General features: G+C 36.3%; 3 protein-coding genes and 1 pseudogene across 3 annotated transcripts; 3 read left to right on the forward strand and 1 right to left on the reverse strand.

Moving 5' to 3' along the window:
• Positions 1 to 4232: 4232 nt before the first annotated feature.
• LOC133879201 (ent-kaurene synthase TSP4, chloroplastic-like) lies at positions 4233 to 8824 on the reverse strand (annotated as a pseudogene).
• A 112-nt stretch (positions 8825 to 8936) lies between these two features.
• LOC133879723 (F-box/kelch-repeat protein At3g06240-like) lies at positions 8937 to 10265 on the forward strand. The gene has a single exon (XM_062318433.1). It carries the CDS (start codon positions 9047 to 9049, stop codon positions 10163 to 10165), a length of 1119 nt encoding a protein of 372 aa, XP_062174417.1. The 5' UTR covers positions 8937 to 9046; the 3' UTR covers positions 10166 to 10265.
• Positions 10266 to 12900: 2635 nt separating this feature from the next.
• Positions 12901 to 15782, forward strand: LOC133878866 (F-box/kelch-repeat protein At3g06240-like). The gene is made up of 2 exons (XM_062317421.1): positions 12901 to 14131; positions 15634 to 15782. Exon 1 carries the CDS (start codon positions 13012 to 13014, stop codon positions 14128 to 14130), a length of 1119 nt encoding a protein of 372 aa, XP_062173405.1. The 5' UTR covers positions 12901 to 13011; the 3' UTR covers position 14131; positions 15634 to 15782.
• A 2382-nt stretch (positions 15783 to 18164) lies between these two features.
• Positions 18165 to 23851, forward strand: LOC133878792 (putative disease resistance protein RGA3). Its single transcript, XM_062317328.1, has 4 exons — positions 18165 to 22523; positions 22687 to 22811; positions 23348 to 23452; positions 23552 to 23851. Exon 1 carries the CDS (start codon positions 19124 to 19126, stop codon positions 22517 to 22519), a length of 3396 nt encoding a protein of 1131 aa, XP_062173312.1. The 5' UTR covers positions 18165 to 19123; the 3' UTR covers positions 22520 to 22523; positions 22687 to 22811; positions 23348 to 23452; positions 23552 to 23851.
• The last annotated feature ends 695 nt before the right edge of the window (positions 23852 to 24546 follow it).

Raw genomic sequence — 24546 nt, forward strand, 5'->3', positions numbered from 1 at the left:
TTGTGCGAATTTCGAAGTTTGACTTTGTGAGATAAAATTTGAAAAAGTTAAATAAAATATAATTTAATTTTGAAAAAAGTAGAGATGAATAGAGAAGAATCCTAATTTAACTCTGTTGGCAAACGTGATCAACTCAGATTTGATCTCAGCCGTTCTTTTTCCCGCACTTGCCACCATCTGACACATGGCATCGTGTTCCTTTCGAACGTGACATTATGTTCACTAAAAACAAATCCAGCGCTCATAAAGCATCGACAAAAAATGTCGAAGCTTATTTTCTGACGCATACGAGTTCGGTGCTTGTAAGTGCTAATAAATACTTCGTCGACAATACTAAGTCAACCGCAGCTGGACAATAAATTAAACGCCAAAAAATTAACGGAGCTTATAAAAAGCCTGTACATGGTACTGAATATTTTACCAGCTTTTTTTTGTAAGCACTCGCAAATATAAATTGTTTATAGGCAGTTTTATTTGCATTTTAATAAAATATATATATATATATCATTCATTCAGCAAAACACTCTTAAATAGAGAAATAAAACTACTTCAACTACCATCATAATATTGTCAATATATATAAGTTACATAATGTTCTAAAAACATAACAATGTTCTGAAAACACTACTAAAAAGAGAAATAAAACATAACGTAAATATGTCCAGACATTTGCTCAATACAACATGAACTCCCAATATCCATGAGGATAGTCAGTGACAGAGACCCAACATTACGATTCAGAGAGATGGTTCACATGCCATTTTTGTCAGGGAGATGAAGGGAGACAATGGTTGCACCCCAGTTGGTGAAGTTCACAGAGATATCACCCTTTTTCAGCGCATATAACCCAATCTCTTCCTTTTTTGCAGAGCCGCACGCCATTGACAAACCCAAATGCAGAGAGAACGACGAAATAGCAGAGCACAGATAACTTTGCCATTTTTTCGGACAGAATAGTGTGATAAGATTAGACCAACGATCTATTTCCACGTTATGGATATATGAATGGTTAAGCTTAATGGGTCTTAATACACTCGGGCTGCACGTTAATCTTTCAGAATTGATGATATTTATTAGTTGGTAAACAAGTTTTATCCGCAAAACTTTATTGATCTTGAAAAGGAACTGTTGGAAATATAACTTAACCATTATAAGCATAATGTAGTTTAACATTCGAGTTTTCAAGCACTATCAAATATTTCTGAATTGTGCCAATGGTTGGTTAGTACCGGAAAATCAACTATCTAACAACTTGTTTTTCGAGTTACTACTTGTGCTTACTTTTTCCATTTTTACTGCAATTACAGAACGAGCATTTTCAGCCATGAATATTATCAAAACTAAGCTTTGCAACAAAATTGAAGATGAATTTCTGACAGATTCTCTAATGGTGTACATCGAAAGAAAAGTTGCTGCAATAAGTAACATAGTTCAATCGTAGATGATTTTCAGGATTCAAAAAAATGACGGGTTCCATTTTGATAGGTGTTTTGGCTGAAATTTGATATATTATAAAATACTTATTTTGTATATTTTCTTTTGTTTAATTTTTTTTTTTTTTTTTTTTTTGTCAAAACTAAATTGATGCTAATTTTTTTTTTTTTTTTTTTTATATATATATATATATATTTAGTTCATCTTCAATCTTAATATATTTCTTATTCATGCTTTAACCCCTACCTCTATTTTAATATATTTGTAATTCAAGCCTTGACGGCTTAGCCCCTGCCCAAAATACCTTTTGGCTTCGTCCCTAGACAATGCATTACTCTTACACCAACATATCAACCTGAATCCTACCTGCTTTTCCTAATCAAGATGGATCGTTGCGGTTGATATGTTATATTCTAAATGGATTTTCCAGTTTCATTTATAACAAAGAACAATCTTTTATAAGTTAAAATGACCTATGACTATGATCTTCTGTGTGATAATCACATTACTCACACCACAATCAAATATAATGTAGATTAGAGACCTTACACGTATATAATATGAAAATATTTAAACATGTAAAAACATTAATGTATATATATGTCCAATTTTCAATATTATATAATTATAGAAAAGTATCATCAATGCAATTGGAGTTTTAAATACTAGTCCCAACAGCTATTTGTTCACTTGTATAAAAAATTTTAAATATACGCTTGTGTAAAGACTTACATATTAACTTTAAATTACAAATAATTTTTTATATATGATAGAGTTTTTAATGTTAAATATGACATTAATCACATACCTCCTTAACTAGTATTTTGTACAGCCCTGCTTTTGAAGCAAGTCATAGGTGGAATTATCTAAATTCTCACTTGCTACTACTACAAGTAAGTCACTTTTACAGCTGGAATTTTTCATTTTCTTTTGACATCAAAGTTCTCCTCAAAAATATAAATGTACCGGAGCATTTAAATTTAAACTTCACGTTATATATATATCAGCAGCTAATAACTTAGTCTCCCAAAAAATGTCACAGACGGGAGGTTACATTGCTTACAAGGTTTATTAACAACATACTAGATATCACAAGTTGCCATAAGTGGCATATTAAAATACAGACATAAAAAACTACTATCATCTTCACCCTTACTTCCAAACATCAAGATGTTTGACGCATAATCTTCCCTAGTCATTGAACTTTCGCATGCATTCATACACAACATTATTTTTTTCTCATAATATTTTCCTTTAGTCAAATCACATTTTCTTTCGAAATCCAACCTCTTTTCATAAATCAATTCCTTTAGAAAACAGATTTTCATTTAACACATATATCTTAAAATATATTCATATGTGTAATCAAAATAACAAGGGTCAAGGAAACATATAGAATATGTTTTAGTAAAATACTGCAAGTCAGTAAGTTTACACTTAAAGTTTAAGCTTTTATTCCCAACACGAACCTCTTGACTTCATACACTTTTTGCATTAGTATTGTATCTACGCATCAGCAAGTATTCTTTATTTCACATTTCTAAACCCCATTCAAATCCTACAAGATCCTTGAGAAATGTTATTAATTATTATACTTTGCTTTTATCTTAAAGAAAATCCAACAGCATAACAACGTGTTTACAATGTCATAATGCCACTTGGGCATTATAATGACATGTAACATTACCACATATTTTCATACCGGCATTACTACGGCATTAGTATAATATTTATCTAAAACCTCTAATATTACTTGAGCATTACAACGACGGTATGATAGAATACCTAATGGAATTTGGCAGCACAACAACCCTTTTGTAACATTTAAAGAACGATTGAATATAATCACATTATCTAAAATATTCAACTATACTTTCCTGAGAAATTTAAGCATCATAACAACATAATTTAACTCTAACAACTAGGATTCACATAAACTAGAAATAAAAGGAATTTAACAAGCACTTTTCACAAATTCGCTATCCGAGCTCCTGGAACACTATTCTTGAGCTGCTTAGACTTTCTCTCACTAAAAACTAGAGCTTTATTTCTCTACAACCTTGAGAGTTTCTCTCTCTAAGAAGGAAATTCAGAAGTTAAAGGAATGGTGAGTGAAAAATCAAAGGGCGGAACTACCCTTTCATAGCCTATGGCTTTGTCATGCATGGTGACACGTCACCATGTTGGAAGGCCTTGATTGGCCACATTTGTAGGCTCCCATGAGACCTGATATGTGGCTGGTTGTTGTGCCAAATTGGATAAACATGGCTAACTTGTCAACTTGATAAGTTTGGATGATGATTTGTCATGCTTAGGTGATTTGTTGTGCTTAACGATTTGTCGTGCTTAAGTGATTGGTCGAACTTAGTGAAACGCCGTGCTTATCATAAAATAAAGAGAATGACAGAAACAGATAAGGAAGAGGATGAAGGGAAGAACACATAACTTTAAGGATTACATTGTTGCTGATTAGACTACTTGTTCTGATTACAAATACATTAATATATAGGCTTTAACAAAGGTTAAAGACCAGAGTACAAAAACATAAACTAAAAGAGAAATACAAATGGATATGGTCTTCTGAGTAAGGAGTGGTTAGGAATGGGTTGCTGCAGTATGGAAATGGCTGATGACTTGTTGCAGATATGGTGCTTCTGATTTGGCGTGCTGCAGTGGTGAAGAGATCTTGAAGTGGTGAAGTTTCTTGCTGCATAGGTTTATCCTCTAATAGTGATATCACCAAAATACCACATGGCATCCTAACACCAGCTGCTGATGTCAAGAACTGCGTAATTCAGCTACTTGTTCCACATGGCACAAGCTGCTACCCAAAAATCTTTGCTGCCACACAGCAGCCAGACATTAGCTACCAGTGCAAGCTTCTTCTGACCCACTTTTGGCCCCTTAACAAACTCCGAATGAGCTGAAATTTTACCAGTATGTAGATAACTTCATGACAGTCGTTTAAATAGGTCACTTGAAGCATTTGAAATTCGTTTGTTATAGTTTTCATGTGCTCGAAGCAGCATGCCCGAAAATCATATTACCTTTCTTATACCATTTAAACTTACTCCGCTTGGTCTAATATTTTACGAGTAGTTAGATAACTTCTAAAAAAACGTTTTAAAATCTTGTTCGAAGCATTTGAAGTTCGTCTGCCTATTGTTTCAGGTGACCAAAGATTCAGGTCACACATTCACTTTGATTCTCTAATGACCCCTAAACATAGCCATGTCAATTTCATGTTTCTATAGCAGATTCACAACATTATAAACATCTAAAGATAATATCTCTTTATCATTTAAAAGCCTCATTTGTCATTTATTATAAGAGGTCAAATTTCTCGGATGTCACGTATTCTTACACAGACTTACAATACATTAAGAACAATGGGTTCTTCAATTATTGCATTTACAACATTGATCATCTCATCTGAAGTGAATCCGTCATCCTTCCTGTAAAATAGGTGAAGCACTTTGATCATTTTCCAAAACAAATCCTTGCACGCTCTTGGAACGACACTGCTTTTTTCCTGCAAAACTAGTTTCAGCAGTTCTCTCCTCTTACTAGCAATAAAACTCTTCAACTTCTTAATGGCCTCTTCCTCAGTATTGATACCATCACAATGAATTATGCACAACGATACAGCATTCAATTTCCCTTCATCAGACTCCCGCTGCAACATAGTTAACAGAGATTACTAACTCAAAAACTAACCATATCGAAAGAGATTTTACTAACCTTTTTCCTTTTTTTTTCCTTTTCTCTACACTTGTGAGTGTAGAAAGGTTGAGTCTTACATTAGATAGATGTCACAAAAGTGAGTGATTAATATAACATAATTAGGCCCAAACCCAAAGGTTTAAGTTTTTTAATTGAGTGATATTCAAATATGTAATATTATGGTCTTACTTAAAGGCTCCCCAATGTATCAATCTCCAGAAGAAGTGGTATCAGAGCCAATAGTGGTATAAGGTATAGTGGACGATAGTTATCCCTTTTGCAATTGAAGCGGAGATAGTGCACATGCACAGATGGTAGGTATCTTTCATAGTTGAAGCAAGAACAAAGTTGCATGGCATAGATAAAACCTACCCCACACAAGTGATCCAAGAGATGACCTATAAGATTGATAAAGCCTTTTGTTCGAGGAAGAATGTAGTGATATTGTTATAGACTCACACATGTGGGAGAGCTCGATTGAAAATACTCGTGTGTAGTTAGAACAGAGATGATGTGCATGCATGGATGGTGGCACTGGGTCCCTTTCGTTGATGAAGCATGGACAAACGTGCATTGCATGGATAAAGCTCACATAGTCCTCACAAGTGATCCTAGGAACGACCGCTATAAGATTGATAACCGCTTGAGTGCGAGTGTAGTGAGGTGGTGATGAACTCACATGTGAGATGGAGATTGTTGATTATACTTGTGTAAATGTAGAATAATTAAGTTGCACATTGAATAAATGGCACAATGTGAGTGGCTAATATAACATAATTGGCCCAAATCCAAATTGTTTTTAGGTTAAGTTGTATTCCAATATGTGATATTATGGTCTTACTTGAACACTGCCGAATGTATCAATCTCCCTAACATTTTACATGGTGAAGGAGAGGTTCTTGTACCTTAAAGCTCTGTATATCATTCAAAAGACGCCCGCAAGTGCTCATAAGCTCAAATAGATGACGGATTTCTGGAGCTCGAACAACCTCTTCTGAAAGATTAGGCCCGAGAAAATAGAGGGTTGGGAGGACAATAGGTCCTAAGGCAAATGATATGCACCCATTTGTCATATACTCATCCATGCATTGTTGGCACTGACTTGTCCCTCAACCACTCAGCTTCCTTCAACGTAGACTTGAGTAAATTCAACCACTGCATTGAAAGCATGACACACATCATCTCTCTTTGAACAAATAAATAAATCCAATATGAGAAACCCCTTCAAGGATTAATATTTTTTTATTTTTTTTTTCAGATGCCATCTAAACTCACATTTTAAGGAAGTCTCCATAAGAGATGAAAATGAACCAATTCCAACACTATTCCTCATACATAATCTCTATTTCGAAGGCTAATAATTATATCAGTTTTCAGAACTCTTTAAGTTACTTTAAGGTGACAACTTGAAGATAGATAATTGTACCAGTCTGAGCCTTAGGAGAGATTAGTAGCGCTATTAGAAAAGCCTTAGAAAGTAATTTACACAAAACAAATAGCAATAATTGAAAAAAAAAAAAAAAAAAAAAAAAGAAGAAGAAGGAAGATTTCATCTCACAATGTCAATTATGTCACTTATCACGCTACGTCCTTGCCATGTTAATGCTTTATCTCCAATCTCACAGATTGTGCTGTGAAGTGCTGAAAATATAATTTCAACTTTCTCAGAAAAACAGTCAGTGTTGACATTTACATCCCACCTGTGGTCAGTTCCCATAGCATCATCAGTTACATAATGGAAAGACAGTACTCTAAACTGAAATCATGGACTGATGAAGGATTCAACAAAAGCAGAAAAGGAATGCGAAAATAGGGAAACATACTTCTCAACCAGTTGTATAAGGTTGACCAGTTCCACTTCAGAACCTCCAACGTCAAAGAAATCATCAACCACTGTTGTGAGCACCCCATTTTTGGCCCATGATATTCGGGCATCAGAAAGTTCAGAGGGAAAAAGAGTTACCATAGCAGAGAAGTAACAGTAGGCCAGCTTCTGCCTAGCAAACTTCAGTTTGTCTAATCGAGCGTGGGGTGTGGGGAGTGAGGTACCTGCGAGTGACTTACATTAGAATCATTTGAAGTGCAGCATATATTTCGGGTCTGTACAGATGGGCAATTTCAGGCTTTTGGGGCTAAAAATATCACGTTCACGGCACGTGACTTGTTTCCATCCAATTTGACAACTTAAACTGACGGAGGGGGCCAAAAAAATGAGAGGTTGGTAGTTTGGAGGGTCGGAGTGCAAGTGTTGATAGTACGTTCGAGGTGCTATTCGAAAAAAGGGTAGTAGTTTGGAGGGTTAATATATACTTTTCCCTTAGATATATTTCAAAATTGTCAATAAGCAAAAATAACTAGCAAGCTCTTTTAGATGAGCATTCACATCCGATTTAGTATTTTTTTTTATTTAAATAATCAATTATTTCTAATTTAACTATCAACTTTCAATATCCCATTTAAATGAGAAACCTTTTCTTTTATTTAAATATTTCAAAAATAAAGTTGTGGGAAGCCTTTTCTTTATAATTTTTTCTTTTTTGAAACTTTTGGGGGGGTTTACTTAGCTTGTATTTGAGCTTAAAAAGTTTGATGTTATTTTATATATATATTATTTGAGAAATGTTACATGTTCCTTTTGTGTTCTTCAAAATTGATATGCCTTTTAAAATTATCATCGAATTTCTAATAGATCACTATTGAATTTTAATCTCAAAGTAATTTTAATAGTTACATCAGATTTGAAGAGACAAAATGAGACATGTGGGTGACATTTAGAATTATTCAAAAAATTTATAGAGTTTGCCTATCAGCCTGAGTAGAAGTAATTTTTTTTAGAAAAATATACATACCCCACTCAAACTAACACTCAATTTGCAATGTCCTCCCAAATGATAAAAATACCCTTAATATATATGTATTTTTTTTTTAAAAAAAAAAAAAAAACCAATTTTTTTTAATTTTTTTTTAAAAAAATGGACGAAACCTTTTTTTTAAAAAAAAATAAAAAAATAAAAAATAAAAGTCTAGAAGATGTGGTGACCGAGTGGTCGAATGTGAATAATGCTAGAAATCCATTATGTGTCACTCTTGTATTTCTTTAAAAATGAGATGACTTTTAAAATTACTATTGAGCTTGTGATTGATCACTATTAAATTTTGATCAAACAATAATTTTAAAAACTATATTATTTTTGAAAAAATACAAAAATAACACATAAGAAGCTTTTAAAATTACTCGGATATATATATATATATTCAAGGAAATTGCAACTAGAAAAATCTAAAACAATATCTTTATCCATAAATATCTCAAAATATCTTCAAATTTGGAGTCCAGAAAGTACAAAACTTTCCGGTGGAATTTTATCCAGCAACTTCAACATAATTCTTCTGTATTGCAATATTTCAACCACTTCTTAAACGGGTGTTGTCAAATCATCTTGAAAATAATAATAATAATAATTTTATTTATTTATTTTTCTCTCCTACTCAATTCACCTCTGTCTCCGCTGATTATAAGTTTTGTAAAATATTTAGTCATATATATGTGTTATTACATTAAAATAATTAGTCAAATTATAATTAAAACTTCTTTTAAAATTATTTATAAAACCAAATGAACTAATATTAAATTTAACACTTAAAAACTCTTTTATAATTTACCCATTTTATATGAATTAATGATCGTCTTAATATAAAACCGAAGGGTTACGGTAATTCTTTTTTTCTTTTCTTTTTATATTTGTGGTTTACAATATCTTTAGTTTTCCATCCGTTACATGAAGACTCCAAGTCTCCGTCAAACACTGTGTGCTGGACAACACAGAGATTGAAATTATTGCTGGAAATTCCTTGAGCAGAGCAGAGGAAAGCAGGAGTTGGGAAAACAATGTCATCAACCTGTCTACCTCCAGACGTTCTAGTGGAAATACTCTCGAGGTTGCCACCAAAATCCCTCCTCCGATTCAGGTGCGTCTCGAAGACCTGGCTTGCTCTGATCGGAAACCATGATTTCTTCTCTACAAACCTCCTCAACCACTCTATTCTCACCACCCAAAACCCCACTCATCCTCTTCCTCTCATCCTCGTCAAAGCCACAGACAAATCGAACGCCGAAAAGTTTGTGTTCTATTCCCTCTCTTACGACACCCTCGACTGTGTGTCTCAGATCCCGATGAATCTCCCTCTAGCACCCGTTCATTTCCTCGTAAGACCATATTATTACCTCAAGCTTGTCGCTTCCTCTAATGGGCTTCTATGCCTTTACGATTTCCGAACCAGAGACGTCTATCTCTGGAACCCCACTACACCATATGTAGGATTCAAGGCTATCCCGCCCTTGTCTCCTCCTCCCTTCAGCGTTGGGTTCGGCTTCGACCCCAATTCCAGCGACTTCAAGGTGGTTAGCGTTCGTCACGTTGTGAACGGCTCTGGTATTGCAGCGCTGATAGCGGAAGTCTACAGTATGAGCCGTGGTTCTTGGAGACTCCTTGACCTACGCGTGCCTTATGGTATTTTTGCCGATTCACAGACTCTGGCTTTGGGTGGGGTTTTCTTATGGTTGGCGGAGCAAGATGGCGGTCAAATTATTTCTTTTAATTTCACCGACGAGGTGTTCCGTACGATACCGCTTCCGTACTCTAGAGATCCGTTGCGTTTTTATCACCAAATGATGGAGTTAAACGGGTATGTTGCTATGGCGATTTTTCCTCTCGATTTTTGGAATATAAAGATGTCTTTGGAGATATGGGTTTTGCTCGAATTTGGTGTTAAGGAGTCGTGGACTAGATTTGTTAGCATTGAGATTCCCATGGATTTGGGAAGGCCATTGGGATTTTGGAAGAAAGGGAAGTTGTTCATGGAGAACAGTGAGGGGCAGTTGGTCTTGTATGATCCTTTTACACAGACAAAGAATTATCTTCAGATTGAAGGGCTTAAGGAATCGTTCGAAGTTGTACTCCACACGCAGAGTTCGGTTGCCATCAATGGAGGGCAGGATAATCTTTGAGTTATGGATCCACACGTGTTTGTTATTTCATATATGTTTTGCTCTGAAATTATCTCTGTATTCATTATGAAGTATGTTTGGTCCTAAATTTTGCTTTCAACTGTTATATTGTTGTCTAAGAATTTTCTTTCAGAGCCATTTTGTTGAAGTATCCAAAATAATTGTCCTTGAAGTATACAGATATCTCATGGAAGGGAAGTTTTTTGTTCATTTGGACTGAAATCGATCCACGAATCAATGAACCAAAACAGAAATGGGATTGAGATGCCTTTGTTTTTTTCTTCCTTAAAGTAAAAGAACCAAAAGCGATGAAGCTAGGTATCATTAAAAACAGAAAGTATCAAACAATACTGGTTGGTACTCTTAACAATTGAAAATCAAAATTTGTTTGAATATTTCCTGGGCATATTGTCTTGCACTTAGAAAGGGTAAGGATCTTGAGAATTTGATATTTGAATGAGAAGCTTTTATTCATCTTCTTTGTCCTTAATATGGGTTATGGAGATTGAGTTTGTGTCAAGGAGTATAATCTCATAGAATTTTCAGGTTCTCCTTAATTAGTTGGTCGGGGCATAGTGCCAAGTTGCATGGAAACATCTTTGGGCTATTTGGAAAGGGGAATGTTCTGTTGGTTTTGGCATAAAAGTTGAGGCTCAACGGTGCAAATAGAGACGGTCACCTTTTGATATGTATTAGATTCTATGGGAAAAAAATTGTAGAACGGGCGTTTGAATGGGTTGTTGAGTCTGAGACTATAAGTTTGGAAAACAATCGGAGGTTTTGAATATTTCAAAAATAAAGTTGTGAGAAGCCGTTTCTTTATAATTACTTTGGGAGGACTGATCTCCCTATATAGATTTTTTCTTTTTGGAAACTTTTGGGGGGGTTTAAGAGTATTTGTAACGAAATCGTCAAAATTTCAGTAAATTTTGACGAAAAATATCACTTTTGTTATTTTAGCTACCCAAGCTCTAAATATCAAACTTCTCAAATATTCTCTACTTCAAAACAAATATTATTTTTTATTCCCCTTTCAACCACCCAACCAAAGATTGAATAAAAAAAAAAAAAAAAAAAAACCAACCAAAGACCCTTCTAGATCCATACTTCCACCAGACCCAGCCTTCGACGACCAGTGGAGGCTCGACGGCTGGCTTCTTCAACAACCGGCTTCTAGATCCACCAGTGGACGCTCGACGGTCAACTTTTCGGCTTCTGGATCAACCGAAACCGGCTTCTTCGACGACCGGCTTCTAGATCCACCGGTGGACACTCGACGGCCGGCTTCTCTGCTTCTGGATCAACCGGAACCGGCTTCTTCGACGACCGGCTTCTAGATCCACCGGTGGATGCTCGACAACCCGCTTCTCTGCTTCTAGATCCACCGGGACTGGCTTTCCATGACTGCCGGCTTTTCCTCGACGACTGGCAAAAATGAAAGATCGACAACCGTTGGAGATGACTATCAACGACCTTCGCCCGCGAAAATGGAATAAAAAATTACAAAATAATAAGAGACGATCGATTTTCCCTCGTCTCATCAGACGAGCGATTTAGAGAATCCGCAAATCTACTATTGCAGTAGAGAGCTTGTTGCGGACGACATTTTGAAGGGACAAAATGGGACATGTAAGTGACATTTAGAATTACTCAAAAAATTTATAGTCTGCCTATTAACCCAATAGAAGTAATTTTTTTATAAAAAATACACATACCCCACTCAAACTAATATCCAATTTGCAAAGTCCTCTCAAATGACAAAAATACCTTTAATAATTTATTTTTTTTAAAACAAAAAACAAAAAATTAAAAAAAGGACAAAACCTTTTTGTGTTTTTTTTTTTTTTAAAAAAAATGGTCTAGAAAATGGGGTGACCGGGTCGTTGAATGGGAGTAATGTTATTATGCTAGAAGTTTCTTATGTGTCATTCTTGTATTTCTCTAAAAATACGATGACTTTTAAAATGATCATTATGCTTGTGATTGATCTCTATTTAATTTTGATTAAATAATATTTTTAAAAATCATATCATTTTTTAAGAGACACAAAAATTACACATAAAAGACTTATAAAATTACTAAACCATATATATATATTTCAACCATTTCTTCAAATTTGGTGTCCGGAAAGGAGAGAACTTTCCGGTGGAATTTTATCCAGCAACTTCAACATAATTCTTCTGTATTGCAATATTTCAACCATTTCTTAAATGGGTATTGTCAAATCATCTTGAAAAAAAACAAAAAAAAACGTTTTTCTCTCCTAGTCAATTCACCTGTCTCCGCTGATTGTAAGTTCTGTTACATACAGTCATACGAACAGTAATGATTGAGGAAAAATAATTAATTAGCGTTTTATCATTTTAAAATAATTAATTAAATTACAATTAAAACTTCTGAATATTGCTGTAAAACCAAATGAAAAAATATTAAATTTAACATTTATAAACTTTTTTATAATTTACCCGTTTTATATGAATTAATGATCCTCTTAATATAAAACCGAAGGGTTACAGTATTTTTTTTTTCCTTTTCTTGTTTATATTTGTGGGTTACAATATTTTTAGTTTTCCATCCGCGCGTATAATGTATATGAAGACTGAAGAGTCAAAAAGTCTCCGTCAAATACTGTGGCCTGGACAACGCAGAGATAGATTGAAATTATTGCTATTCATGCAGTGTACAACTTGTGCACTACTATTAGTGTACGATTTGTGCATTACTTCGAGACATATTGATTGAGATAAGACTTACACAGTTTGTGTTCCATTGCACCACCTCAACGTGTCTTGAAGCATTGGACAAGTTGTGCACTAAGAACATCATTCCCCGGAGTTGGGAAAACAATGTCATCAACCTCTCTACCTCCAGACGTTCTTGGGGAAATACTGTCGAGGTTGCCGCCAAAATCCCTCCTCCGATTCAGGTGCGTCTCGAAGACCTGGCTTGCTCTGATCGGAAACCATGATTTCTTCTCTACAAACCTCCTCAACCACTCTATTCTCACCACCCAAAACCCCACTCATTCACTTCCTCTCATCCTCGTCAAAACCACAGACAAATCGAACGCCGTAAAGTTTGTGTTCTATTCCCTCTCTTACGACACCCTCGACTGTGTTTCTCAGATCCCGATGAATCTCCCTCTAGCACCCGTTCATTTCCTCATTAGACCAAATTATTACCTCAAGCTTGCCGCTTCCTCTAATGGGCTAGTATGCCTTTACGATTTCCGAACCAGCGGCTTCTATCTCTGGAACCCCACCACACCAAATGTAGGATTCAAAGCTATCCCGCCCTTGTTTCCTCCTCCCTCCAGCGTTGGGTTCGGCTTCGACCCCAATTCCAGCGACTTCAAGGTGGTTAGCGTTCGTCACGTTGTGAACGGCTCTGGTATTACAGCGCTGATAGCGGAAGTCTACAGTATGAGCCGTGGTTCTTGGAGACCGCTTGACCTACGCGTGCCTTATGGTATTTTTGCCCATTCACAGATTCTGGCTTTGGGTGGGGTTTTCTTATGGTTGGCGGAGCAAGATGGCGGTCTAATTATTTCTTTTGATTTCACCGACGAGGTGTTCCGTACGATACCGCTTCCGTACTCTAGAGATCCATTGCGTTTTTATCACCAATTGATGGAGTTAAACGGGTATGTTGCTATGGCGATTTTTCCTCTCGATTTTAGGAATATGAAGATGTGTTTGGAGATATGGGTTTTGCTCGAATTTGGTGTTAAGGAGTCGTGGACTAGATTTGTTAGCATTGAGATTCCCATGGATTTGGGAAGGCCATTGGGATTTTGGAAGGAAGGGAAGTTGTTCATGGAGAACAGTGAGGGGCAGTTGGTCTTGTATGATCCTTTTACACAGACAAAGAATTATCTTCAGATTGAAGGGCTTAAGGAATCGTTCGAAGTTGTACTCCACACGCAGAGTTCGGTTGCCATCAATGGAGGGCAGGATAATCTGTGAGGTATGGATCCACACATGTTTGTTTATTTCATTTATGTTTTACTCTGAAATTATCTCTTTATTCATTATGAAGTATGTTTGGTCCTAAATTTTTTCTTTCAACTCTTATAGTTGCCTAAGAATTTTCTTTAAGAGCCATTTTGTTGAAGTATCAAAATAATTGTCCTTGAAGTATACAGATATCTCATGGAAGGGAAGTTTTATGTTCATTTGGATCGAAATCAATCCACCAATCAATGAACCAAACCAGAAATGGTTGAGATGCCTTTTCTTTTTCTTTTTTTCTTTTTTCTTTTTATTTTTTCCTTATAAGTAAAAGAACCAAGAGTGATGAAGCTAGGTATCATTGAAAACAGAAAGTATCAAACAATGCTGGATGGTACTCTTAACAATTGAAAATCAAAATTTGTTTGAAAATTTCTTGGGCATATTGTCTGCACTTAGAAAGGGTAAGGATCTTGAGAATTTGATATTTGAATGAGAAACTTTTATTCATCTTCTTTGTCCTTAATATGGGTTATGGAGATTGAGTTTGTGTCTAGGAGTATAAACTCATAGAATTGTCGGGTCTCCTTAATTAGTTGGTCAGGGCATAGTACCAATTTGCATGGAAACATCTTTGGGCTATTGAGGAAGGGGACTGTTCTGTTGGTTTTGGCATAAAAGTTCGTGCAAATAGAGACGGTCACCTTTTGATATGTATTAGATTCGTTGGGAAAAAAATTGTAGAATGGCGTTTGAATAGGTTGTTGAGTGACTATAAGTTTGGAAAAAAATTGGAGGTTTTGAAGAAGTTTTGGATGATTCTAGTTTTTTTTTTTCCTAAGTAAGTGGGTGGGTGAGAGAGACCAACTGTAGCTATTCTACTTGTGTATGACCATAGTAGCATCTATCCGTACGTTGGGAGCCGCGCATGAGGGTTCTAGACGGTGAGAACCGCATGCGCTTCTTTAAGTCCGACTGAATCATAGTTTGACCCAACCCCATCGGAACATAAATAGATAGGACCCAAGATGGCTGAGTTTGTGTGGGATTCCTATTGCAGGTTTTGAACGCACCTTCTAGTGCTTGCCCAACCACTTGGAAGTTTCCTTGAGACCACTGAATTACCACTACTGATGGTATTATGGTGTTTTGGATAGTGTTAGCCCTTGGAAAAGATTTGGGAAAGAGGAATCCCAAAACTTTAGGTCAAACTTTGAGCTGGTTAATAGTCAATCTTGAAAAAAGGTTTTGGTTCAGGAGTGTTTGGAAGTCTTGGAGGATTGTTGGATGAACTTGTTTGGTCAAGGCTATAATTTTTTAACAGATTCATAATCAGACTTTTTAAAATTTTGAGAATCTTTTTGAATTGAACAAGACTCTTTTGTAAAGAGTTTGGTATTTTTGACATTTTGAAACGCATGAAGCAACTTATACAATTTCTTTTTTGATATTAGAGTGCTTTTGCTGGCTGGATTCTAGATATCACAATATAACTAACAATTTTGCTTGCAAAAACAGAGAGAAAGAGTCTACTGAGAAGGAAATAAATCACCGGGTGGCATGGTCAGAGGTTGGGCTTCATAAACGACAATATCTCTTATGGAATGGTGAACTCTAATGTTTTATTGTTTCTCAAGAAAAGTTTTGTTCTGTTTCAAAATGTTTCATTGGTCTGTAGTCTATACCACTCTTTCTCTACTCTTTCCTTAGCTACAATGTCATAGCTGTTTTATAGCACTTGCAACAACATTTTAGCTGTTTTATAGTCCCAAGCCACCATATAAAACATTATGGAAGTGAGTTTTTTTTTTTTTTACATACAATGTGAAGATTATAAGTCCACCCTTGAAATATGTTTTTTGATGTTTATAATTTGGCTTAGAGTATTTATATATACTTTGAAACTTATAAAGATCGAGTCATTTAATTTTGAAGTAAATAATTTAAAGGGAACAATATTGTTCTTGTGTTAAATTGTATGTGAACATATGATTAATCTTATCATTTCAACCTTCTATATTATCTAAGGATGACAGTATTTTATTTAATAAATCAATGATGGAACTAATATTTTTAAATTTAGAGACAAATTCAAACTTAAACCAAATTTCAAGGCAAAAAAAAAATTAAAAATAAAAATCAGTCTAAAAATTAATTAATACGAGTAAGAGAGTTAAGCCAATAACAATACAAAAAATACACCATGTATCAGCGTCGGCGACTCGGCACTGAGAAAAAAAAAAAGAAAAAGTGCCAGCACTGGCAAAGGATAAGCAGTGATTTCTTTTGAGATGAAGATTTTCAAGATTGTGACCTCTACTTCAATTGATATCTCTTTGTTTGTGAGAGTGAGATTGAAGTAGTGCTCCGTTTGTTTGGGCATTTTTTGTATTTTTTTTTTGGTGTTTAGTGCAATCGAAAAATGATAGTTAATGGAAATTATATTCAGTTTGACCATAAAAGTCTCTTGAGTTTTTGGAAATTTTTTGAATTTAAACTCTTCATTCTTGCAAGCACATTTGTGAGAATTCATCACTACCGGGCATTGGAGTTTGTTGATAGCTCAAATCTACCGCCGAAGGTCCCCGAATTTTAGAATCCAATCGTTGGATTCTGGAGACTAGATTCCGGCAAAACTAGCCAATACGGCTGAAATTCGGTTGGACTATGCCAGATTCCGGCCAATTGTCCTAAATACGACACAATAGGCTAGATCCCGGCACAATTTTAAAAATCATATTATTTTTAGAGTGATACAAAAGTAACACATGATAGACTTTTAAAATTACTCAGTCGAATGAACACTCTTTACACACCCACCCCTCACATGGGGTGGGGACTATATAGTGGTGGGTCCAACCTCATGTGAGGGGTATATAGGTTTTTTTTTTTTTTTTTTTTCTTCTTATTTTTAATATTTTTCCTATATATATAAAGGGATGTGATTCTTGCACAATCCACATTCACAATTATTACACAACACAAGGCTCATTGGTAGGTCCCATGCATGTGAGTCTCACAAATGAGTCTTGAGTTGTGTAATAGTTGTGCAAAAATTATTTATATATGTATGCGCTAGTTGTAAGTGGTGGAAGTATAGGGATGTACAAGCGAAGTGATTATAATTGCTTTAAAACTGTTAACCGCATAACTGCTTTCAAAGGCGGTTATAGAATTTGAAAAAAACGGTTAATAACTACTAACTCCATACATATATATATATATATATATATATATATATATATATATATATATATATATATATAAACTGGGAGGGGGTAAATCAGTGTTTAGTGTATATATATATATATATATATATATATGAAAGAAGACAAAAAAAACACATTAATTTTAAAAACACTCAATATATATATATATATATATATATATATATATATATATATATATAAACAATCTTTTTCATAGGGATGTGATTCTTGCACAACTATTACACAATTCAAGACTCATTAGTAGGTTCCATGCATGTGAGCCCTACCATGTACCACTAATAAATCTTGAGTTGTGTAATAGTTATGCAAAAATCATTTTTCATATATATACATATATATATATATATACACGCTAGTTGTGAGTGCTGGAAGTCTAGGGGTATATAAACGGAGCGGTTATAACTGTTTTAAAACCGCTAGTAGTATAACCGCTTTCAAAAGCGGTTATAGTGTTTGAGAAAAGAAGTAAATAAATACTATCGACATACCCATATATATAAAACTACTCGTGTTCTTTAAGTACAATGTGCAAAATAAAAGTAGGATAAGACCCAAATCAGACTCGGTGGACCCGGTTTTTTACAGCAAAATGTGCAAGCAAGTGAGTGAGCTACAGTATTACAACCATTTTTAACAGAGTAATTCTAAATATCATATAAGTATTCATAAAAAAAATATTATAACTTTTAAAATAATTATATTGACCGTTTGATTCATCAAACAATAATTCTAAAAGTGAGGTCATTTTTTAATGGTCACCAAACGGACATTTAGAATTACTCCTTTGAACGTGACTACAGACCAAGATAGACAGCTTTCTAGAAGAGCCCGGATGTCCAGATTTGGCAAGATAAGAGGTTCGTATCGTTCTGTGCATCCCGTTGTTGAGAGCAGTGCTGTAGCTATGAGCTTTGCATCTCCTTCAAGCATAACATTTTGGAATCCCATTGCGTGACATAGTTCTACTCCTTGCCTTGGTGAGAGCACATTGCAGCCAACACTTGCCCAGAATGATCTCTCACGATAATGACCGTGCCCATTAGTTTTCTCTCACCATCTACAGCCGCATCCCACTTCATCTTTACCCAACCAGTCGGAGGCCTGCACCAACTTTGATTCTGGGGGTCTACAATCTGCAGCCCGGCCGGGTTGCTACATTGGGTTGATCTTGAGCCATGTGAAAATCTTTAAGCATCTCTTTGGACTTTGGCGCATTCCACCAAACATGTAAGGGGCTGAATGGTTCCTCCAAAAACCAACCTGTTCCTGCGCAGCCACATTTTCTGTTCTACAACAGCTAACAACTCCATGTCTTGAGGCTCCAATCTAGTGATTAAATGTTCCAAAATTCTGAGGAAATCACCATCTTTAATCGTGCTCTTCTGAAGCCGTCGATTACATGCCGCCCAAATCGCCGAGGATGCTTCGCAGCTCCACAGAAAATGCCCGCTAGTCTCCGTCAAATACCGTGGGCTGGACAACGCAGAGATTGAAAATTCATCATAGACTTGACCAAAGTCTAAAATGGCTGCAATTACTTGGGAATTTCCCATAGAGCTTCTTCTTTTCTTTATGTTGACTTTTTTTCATTAGATGTGACATAATCCATGTGAATTTGTTGTTTTTGATAAACTGTTTTAGAGCTTTGAATGGTCTCAATGAACAAAAGCTAATACAACAGCTTTATTCACGTGAAGACCTCTTTGTGTCATAAACCACGGTAAGAATTCCTTCAACTACTTCACTTTTGAGGGCATTCCTTCACTAACATTCAAGAAATGGCCGAACTTCTCTTCCTTACTGCCGAGCGACTCGTTGAGGCTTTGGGCTCATCGGCTGCCAAACAGATCGGACTGCTTTGGGGTGTCCAAGATGACCTTCAAAGCCTGACGAACACCGTTTCAACAATCAAAGCAGTGCTTCTGGATGCGGAGGAGAAACAGGCTGCAGGGAGCCATGCAGTCAAAGATTGGATCGGAAAGCTAGAAGATGCCATTTATGATGCAGATGACTTGCTGGATGACGTTTCCATTGAAGCTCTACGAAGAGAAATAATGACCCACGATAAGAAGGCCAAAAAGGTACGCATCTTCTTTTCTGAATCAATCCAATTTGCCTCTCGTCTTAAAATGGCCCGTAAGATTAAGGCCATAAAAAAGAGGTTAGATGCCATCAACGTCGATAGGAAGAATTTTCAGTTGGAGGTACGCCAAGTGGAGACACGAGTAGTCGGGAACAGGGAGAGGGATCACACTCATTCTTTTGTACCTGCGGAAGTAGTTGTTGGGCGAGAGGTTGATAAGAAGGCTGTTATAGACCATCTTATGGACTCCAACGTTGAAGAGAATGTTTCAATCCTTCCAATCGTTGGCATTGGTGGATTGGGAAAGACTACACTGGCTCAACTCGTATTCAATGATGAGCAAATCCAAAAACATTTTGACCTCAAAATGTGGGTGTGTGTCTCTGATATCTTCGATGTTAAAAATATTGTTGAAAAAATCTTAGAATCTGCAACAAACACGAAACAACCAACTGTTGAAATGAATACACTGGTAAACTATCTTCGAAAAGAAATCAAAGGAAAGAAATACTTCCTTGTGTTGGATGATGTGTGGAATGGCGATCATGGAAAATGGTGTCGCTTGAAAGAAGTGCTGATGGGTGGTGCAAGAGGCAGTAGAATATTGGTTACTACCCGCAATGAAGTCGTTGCAAGGACCATTCGACAGGAAAGCGTTGCAAAGATTATTGGGACAGTTGAATCATATTCCTTGAAGGGTTTAGCTGAAGACGCTTCATGGTATTTATTTAAGGAGAAGGCATTTGCAAAAGGACAAGAGCCGGAGAATTCAATCATCGTTGCACTAGGGAAGGAGATCGTAAAAAAGTGTCAAGGTGTCCCTCTGGCCATAACGACAATCGGAAGTTTACTAGGCTCCAAAAATTCCGAAACAGAGTGGATGTCTTTTAAGAACAATGACCTCTTGAAAATATCTCAGAATGAAAATGACATCTTAACAACTCTGAAGTTGAGTTATGATCATCTTCCTTCACATTTGAAGCATTGCTTTGTTTATTGCAGTTTGTATCCAAAAGATTACGAGATTGATACATCAAATCTGGTTAAGCATTGGATAGCACAAGGATTTGTCAAGTCATCTGATTATCAAAACCGATGCTTGGAAGAGGTTGGTAATGAGTATTTTAAGGATTTGCTATGGAGATCATTCTTTCAAGAAGCTGTAACGGATAGGTTTGGTGACGTAATTCGTTGCAAAATGCATGACCTCATGCATGATCTTGCCCTATCAATGGCAGGATCGTTGATTGCCACATTAGATGAGAAGAAGACAAATGTTGATGAGAAAACCCGTCATGTATCATTACTTGCTGGTTACGATAGACATATTTCTTCATTGTGTGAAGCAAGTAGGATACGAACATTTCTTTACCTTAGTGACGATAAGTATGAGATTGATTGTGATGAACTTTTTTCAAGTTTCAAGTTCTTGCGTATGTTGGATCTGTCGGGTAGAAATCTTGATTCTGTGCCAAGCTCTATCGGGGAGTTGAAGCATTTAAGGTATTTTGATCTTTCTTTCAATCGGAAAATGAATAAGTTACCCAATTCTATAACCAGGTTGCATAATTTGCAAACACTAATACTCTCGTATTGTGTTTCGCTTGAAGAATTGCCGAGAGACATTAAAAAATTGGTCAATCTCAGGCATCTCGAGATAGATTATTGTAAGGATTTGACATATATGCCACGTGGATTGGGGCAGCTGAATAATCTTCGGACGTTAACAACATTTGTGGTTCACTCAGGTTCTCACTCCAGGCATTGCGCTAATTTACGAGAACTGAACGGACTAAATAAGCTGAGAGGATGCTTGGAGATTACAAATCTCGGTCATGTGAAAGGTGTTGCATCAGAATATGAGGCTGCAAATCTAAAGGATAAACAACATCTTCATGCTTTGGGTTTATATTGGAGTACTAAAGGAGATGTCAATGATTGGGACGTTGTTGAGGATGAAATGTCATTGGAAGGCTTCCAACCGCACCCAAATTTGAAAGATCTAGACTTCTATTACTATCCGGGTTCAAGGCTTCCGAGTTGGGCTTCGTCACTCACAAATCTTATTAGATTTCAATTATGGGGCTGTAAGAAATGCCAATATCTGCCACCATTGAGTCAACTGCCTTCTCTCAAGACTCTTATTCTTGAATATATGGATGGTATGCAGTACATATCAGATAGCAATGACTTCTCTTCTTCTTCATCAGCGCCAACACCATTTTTCCCATCCCTCAAGTATATCTACCTCTATAATTGCCCTAATCTCAAAGGGTGGTGGAGGAGGAGGGGTTCTTCTATGGAGGTCAATAGTGATAGTCATAATTCCGTTGTTATAAGGGAGCATCCTTTACTCCCTTCATTTTCTCGTCTCTCAGAATTATGGATCCGGCAGTGCCCTATGTTGACTTCCATGCCATTGTTTCCACATCTTGAAGAAGAGTTGCACCTATACAATACTAGCTGGAAGCCACTACAACATACAATGATGATGAATATGGCTGCACTACAAATCCCTACATCAACATCAACAACCTCCTCTCCATCCACTCCTCTCTCAAAATTGAAGTGTTTATCACTACGTTCCATTACGGATCTAGTAACCCTACCACTCCAACATTTCGCTTCCGTTCAAGACCTGTATCTTGGTCATTGTCCTGAGCTTGAGTTAGCCAATGATGAGGATGAGATGCAATGGCAAGGCCTTAAGAGCCTCTTGTCTCTTCGCTTCTCTGGACTTCCAAAATTGGTGTCTCTCCCCTCAGGGCTTCAACATGCTACCACTCTAAAAAATCTCAAGATTAGGAATTGTAAAAGCTTGACGGTTGTACCAGACTGGATCCACAACTGCAAATCCCTTCAAGTCTTTGAAATTTCTCAATGCTCCAATTTGACATCACTGCCCGAAGGAATGGTTAGGCTAACCTCTTTGCAGAGGCTAAAAATTGAGGATTGTCCCATCTTATTGCGAAGATGCAAGAGAGACATAGGTGAGGATTGGGCAAAAATTTCTCACATTCCAGAGTTAGACTTACGATATCCGTCTCAGCAAGAAGAAAATTCAAGCACCCTGCATGCATCTTCGACTTAATCAGGTAAATTACTTGTCATTTTTATTTTCGCCTTTCATAGAACTTGAAGTACACACCTTCTTCACCTTCATTTTCTTCATTTTTCTCTCTCAATATTGGAATGTTTGCTTTTTGCTCATGTTTTTCAGCTTCTTATTCTTCTTCTTTTTATTTTTTATTTTTTAAGTGAAGAAAAGCCGGGATGGTTCTTGTTCTTGTTGATGATGCTGTAGATGTCAAATGAAAGAGGAATAGGAGAGCGTGAGGATGACTTACAATACTACTGGGTTCTTTAAGTTTGAGCCTTGCTTGGTAAGCTTTTTTTTTTTTTTTACTAGTTTCTTTTTTATAAGTAAGAAAATTTATTAATAAAAGCGTAAGGCGCCCTTAAGTACACATGAAGTATACACAGGATTAACATAGCTAGCCCACAAAAAGAATCCAATAAAACCCCCAAAGACCTACACACCCACAATATCCAAACCCATATGAAACCCAAAAAACAGTAAAAGCACCCAACAAAAACCCAAAGCTGCCCCGAAAGCACCCCAACTCAACAAGCCCCCCCGAAACCCACACGAAATCCCGAACAACCTGCCCAAAAAACCCCACAAACCCAAAACCCATGAGAGACACCCATAGATACTCATTTTTATATGTAAATATTTGGTTGGGTTTCTAGTGTTTGTCTTGATAGCTCTATTGCTATGATGTACTGGGTTTAGTGTGCTGATTGTAACATTTGCAGCTTTTATATTTGTTTTCCTTTGTCCATGTCTCTCTCCCATGGTCCTCTACTATCTTTCAAAGTATCAAATTCCAAATCTTAAAAGCATTTATACTTGCAGCTCTGATTCAAAACTACGGAGATAGCAAGGAAACTTTTTACAAAATGTGTCATTGTTGCTAAAGCTGGGGTTTATTCCTTTTGGTGTTGCTCCTGACTCAATATGGTATGAAATAAAGGTTGTTGAAGACCTGTTGTTTTTTGAGTTAATTGTTAATTACATGAAAACTCAAAAATGCTGATGCCATGCTTGCCAAATGAACAGATATGTTGTCATCTACTACCTCTGTGGTTGGAAGGGACTCCACCACCGTTGCAGCCAGAGATACTAGAGCAACCTTAAAAGTTAATGGTTGGAAGGAGTTAGGCACAGCTGAACTTTACATTCATGTGAGGTCTTCAAAAAGAATTGCATGTTGGCTGCTCCATTTTGGCTTTTGTGGCACTAGAAACATAATAATAATATTTGGGTAATAAAATTTATGTGGGACAATTTTAACTCTTTAGGGTAATATATTTTTTGGCTTTTTGTTTATTTTCCAATATTTGTTTGTATGCAGAAGAGTCATAGATAGTACCATCAGCAAAACTAATTTTTTTATTTTTTATTTATTTTTTTATTTTTTGGTGAAAAAAGAGTTTTTATTAAAACTCAAATAATAAGGAAATCTTGTTCCTCTGGGACAATTCGTTGAATAGGAGGACAAGCCTCCATCCAGACTCTATCTATAGAAGTTGACAAGGCAAATTTAGCTAGAATATGCGCAGCTTGGTTTGCCTCCCGAAGAGTATGCCGGACTTTAGCTGAATGCAAGCTCGACAATCTTTCCTACATATCTTCAATGAGCTGTCCGAACCTATTCCAACACGAACCCTCCATGCACAAGGCATTAACAACGTTCAAGGAATCGCCTTCAAATATTGTACGTTGGAAAACAATTAAGGTCACAACAGAAATTTACCGCCCTCCATGCAGCCATTGCCTTCGCCACGTCTGGATCAATGATACTAGGAACTGATGCAGAAAGAGCCACCTGAAACACACCTGAGGAGTCTCGTACAACTTCTTGGATTTAGCACAATTCTAATTTTGCACACTATTAAGTTGATATGGAAGGTTTCAGGCATTTATGGGCAAGATATTGTCAAATTACAATTTGTAGGGAGTTTCTTATTTATGGATCAAAGTCTCTAATTTTCTGAACCTTTCTGAATCAAGTATCGGTTTAACCGTTTAAGAACACTTATCAAAAGAATATA

This window comes from Alnus glutinosa, chromosome 10 (genome assembly GCF_958979055.1).
Source record: "Alnus glutinosa chromosome 10, dhAlnGlut1.1, whole genome shotgun sequence".
NCBI classification, from domain to species: Eukaryota; Viridiplantae; Streptophyta; class Magnoliopsida; order Fagales; family Betulaceae; genus Alnus; species Alnus glutinosa.

What these genes read in the sequence shown, in the direction of transcription:
- LOC133879723 (XM_062318433.1), top strand. Translation starts at nt 9,047, where the DNA reads ATGTCATCAACCTGTCTACCTCCAGACGTTCTAGTGGAAATACTCTCG.
- LOC133878866 (XM_062317421.1), top strand. Translation starts at nt 13,012, where the DNA reads ATGTCATCAACCTCTCTACCTCCAGACGTTCTTGGGGAAATACTGTCG.
- LOC133878792 (XM_062317328.1), top strand. Translation starts at nt 19,124, where the DNA reads ATGGCCGAACTTCTCTTCCTTACTGCCGAGCGACTCGTTGAGGCTTTG.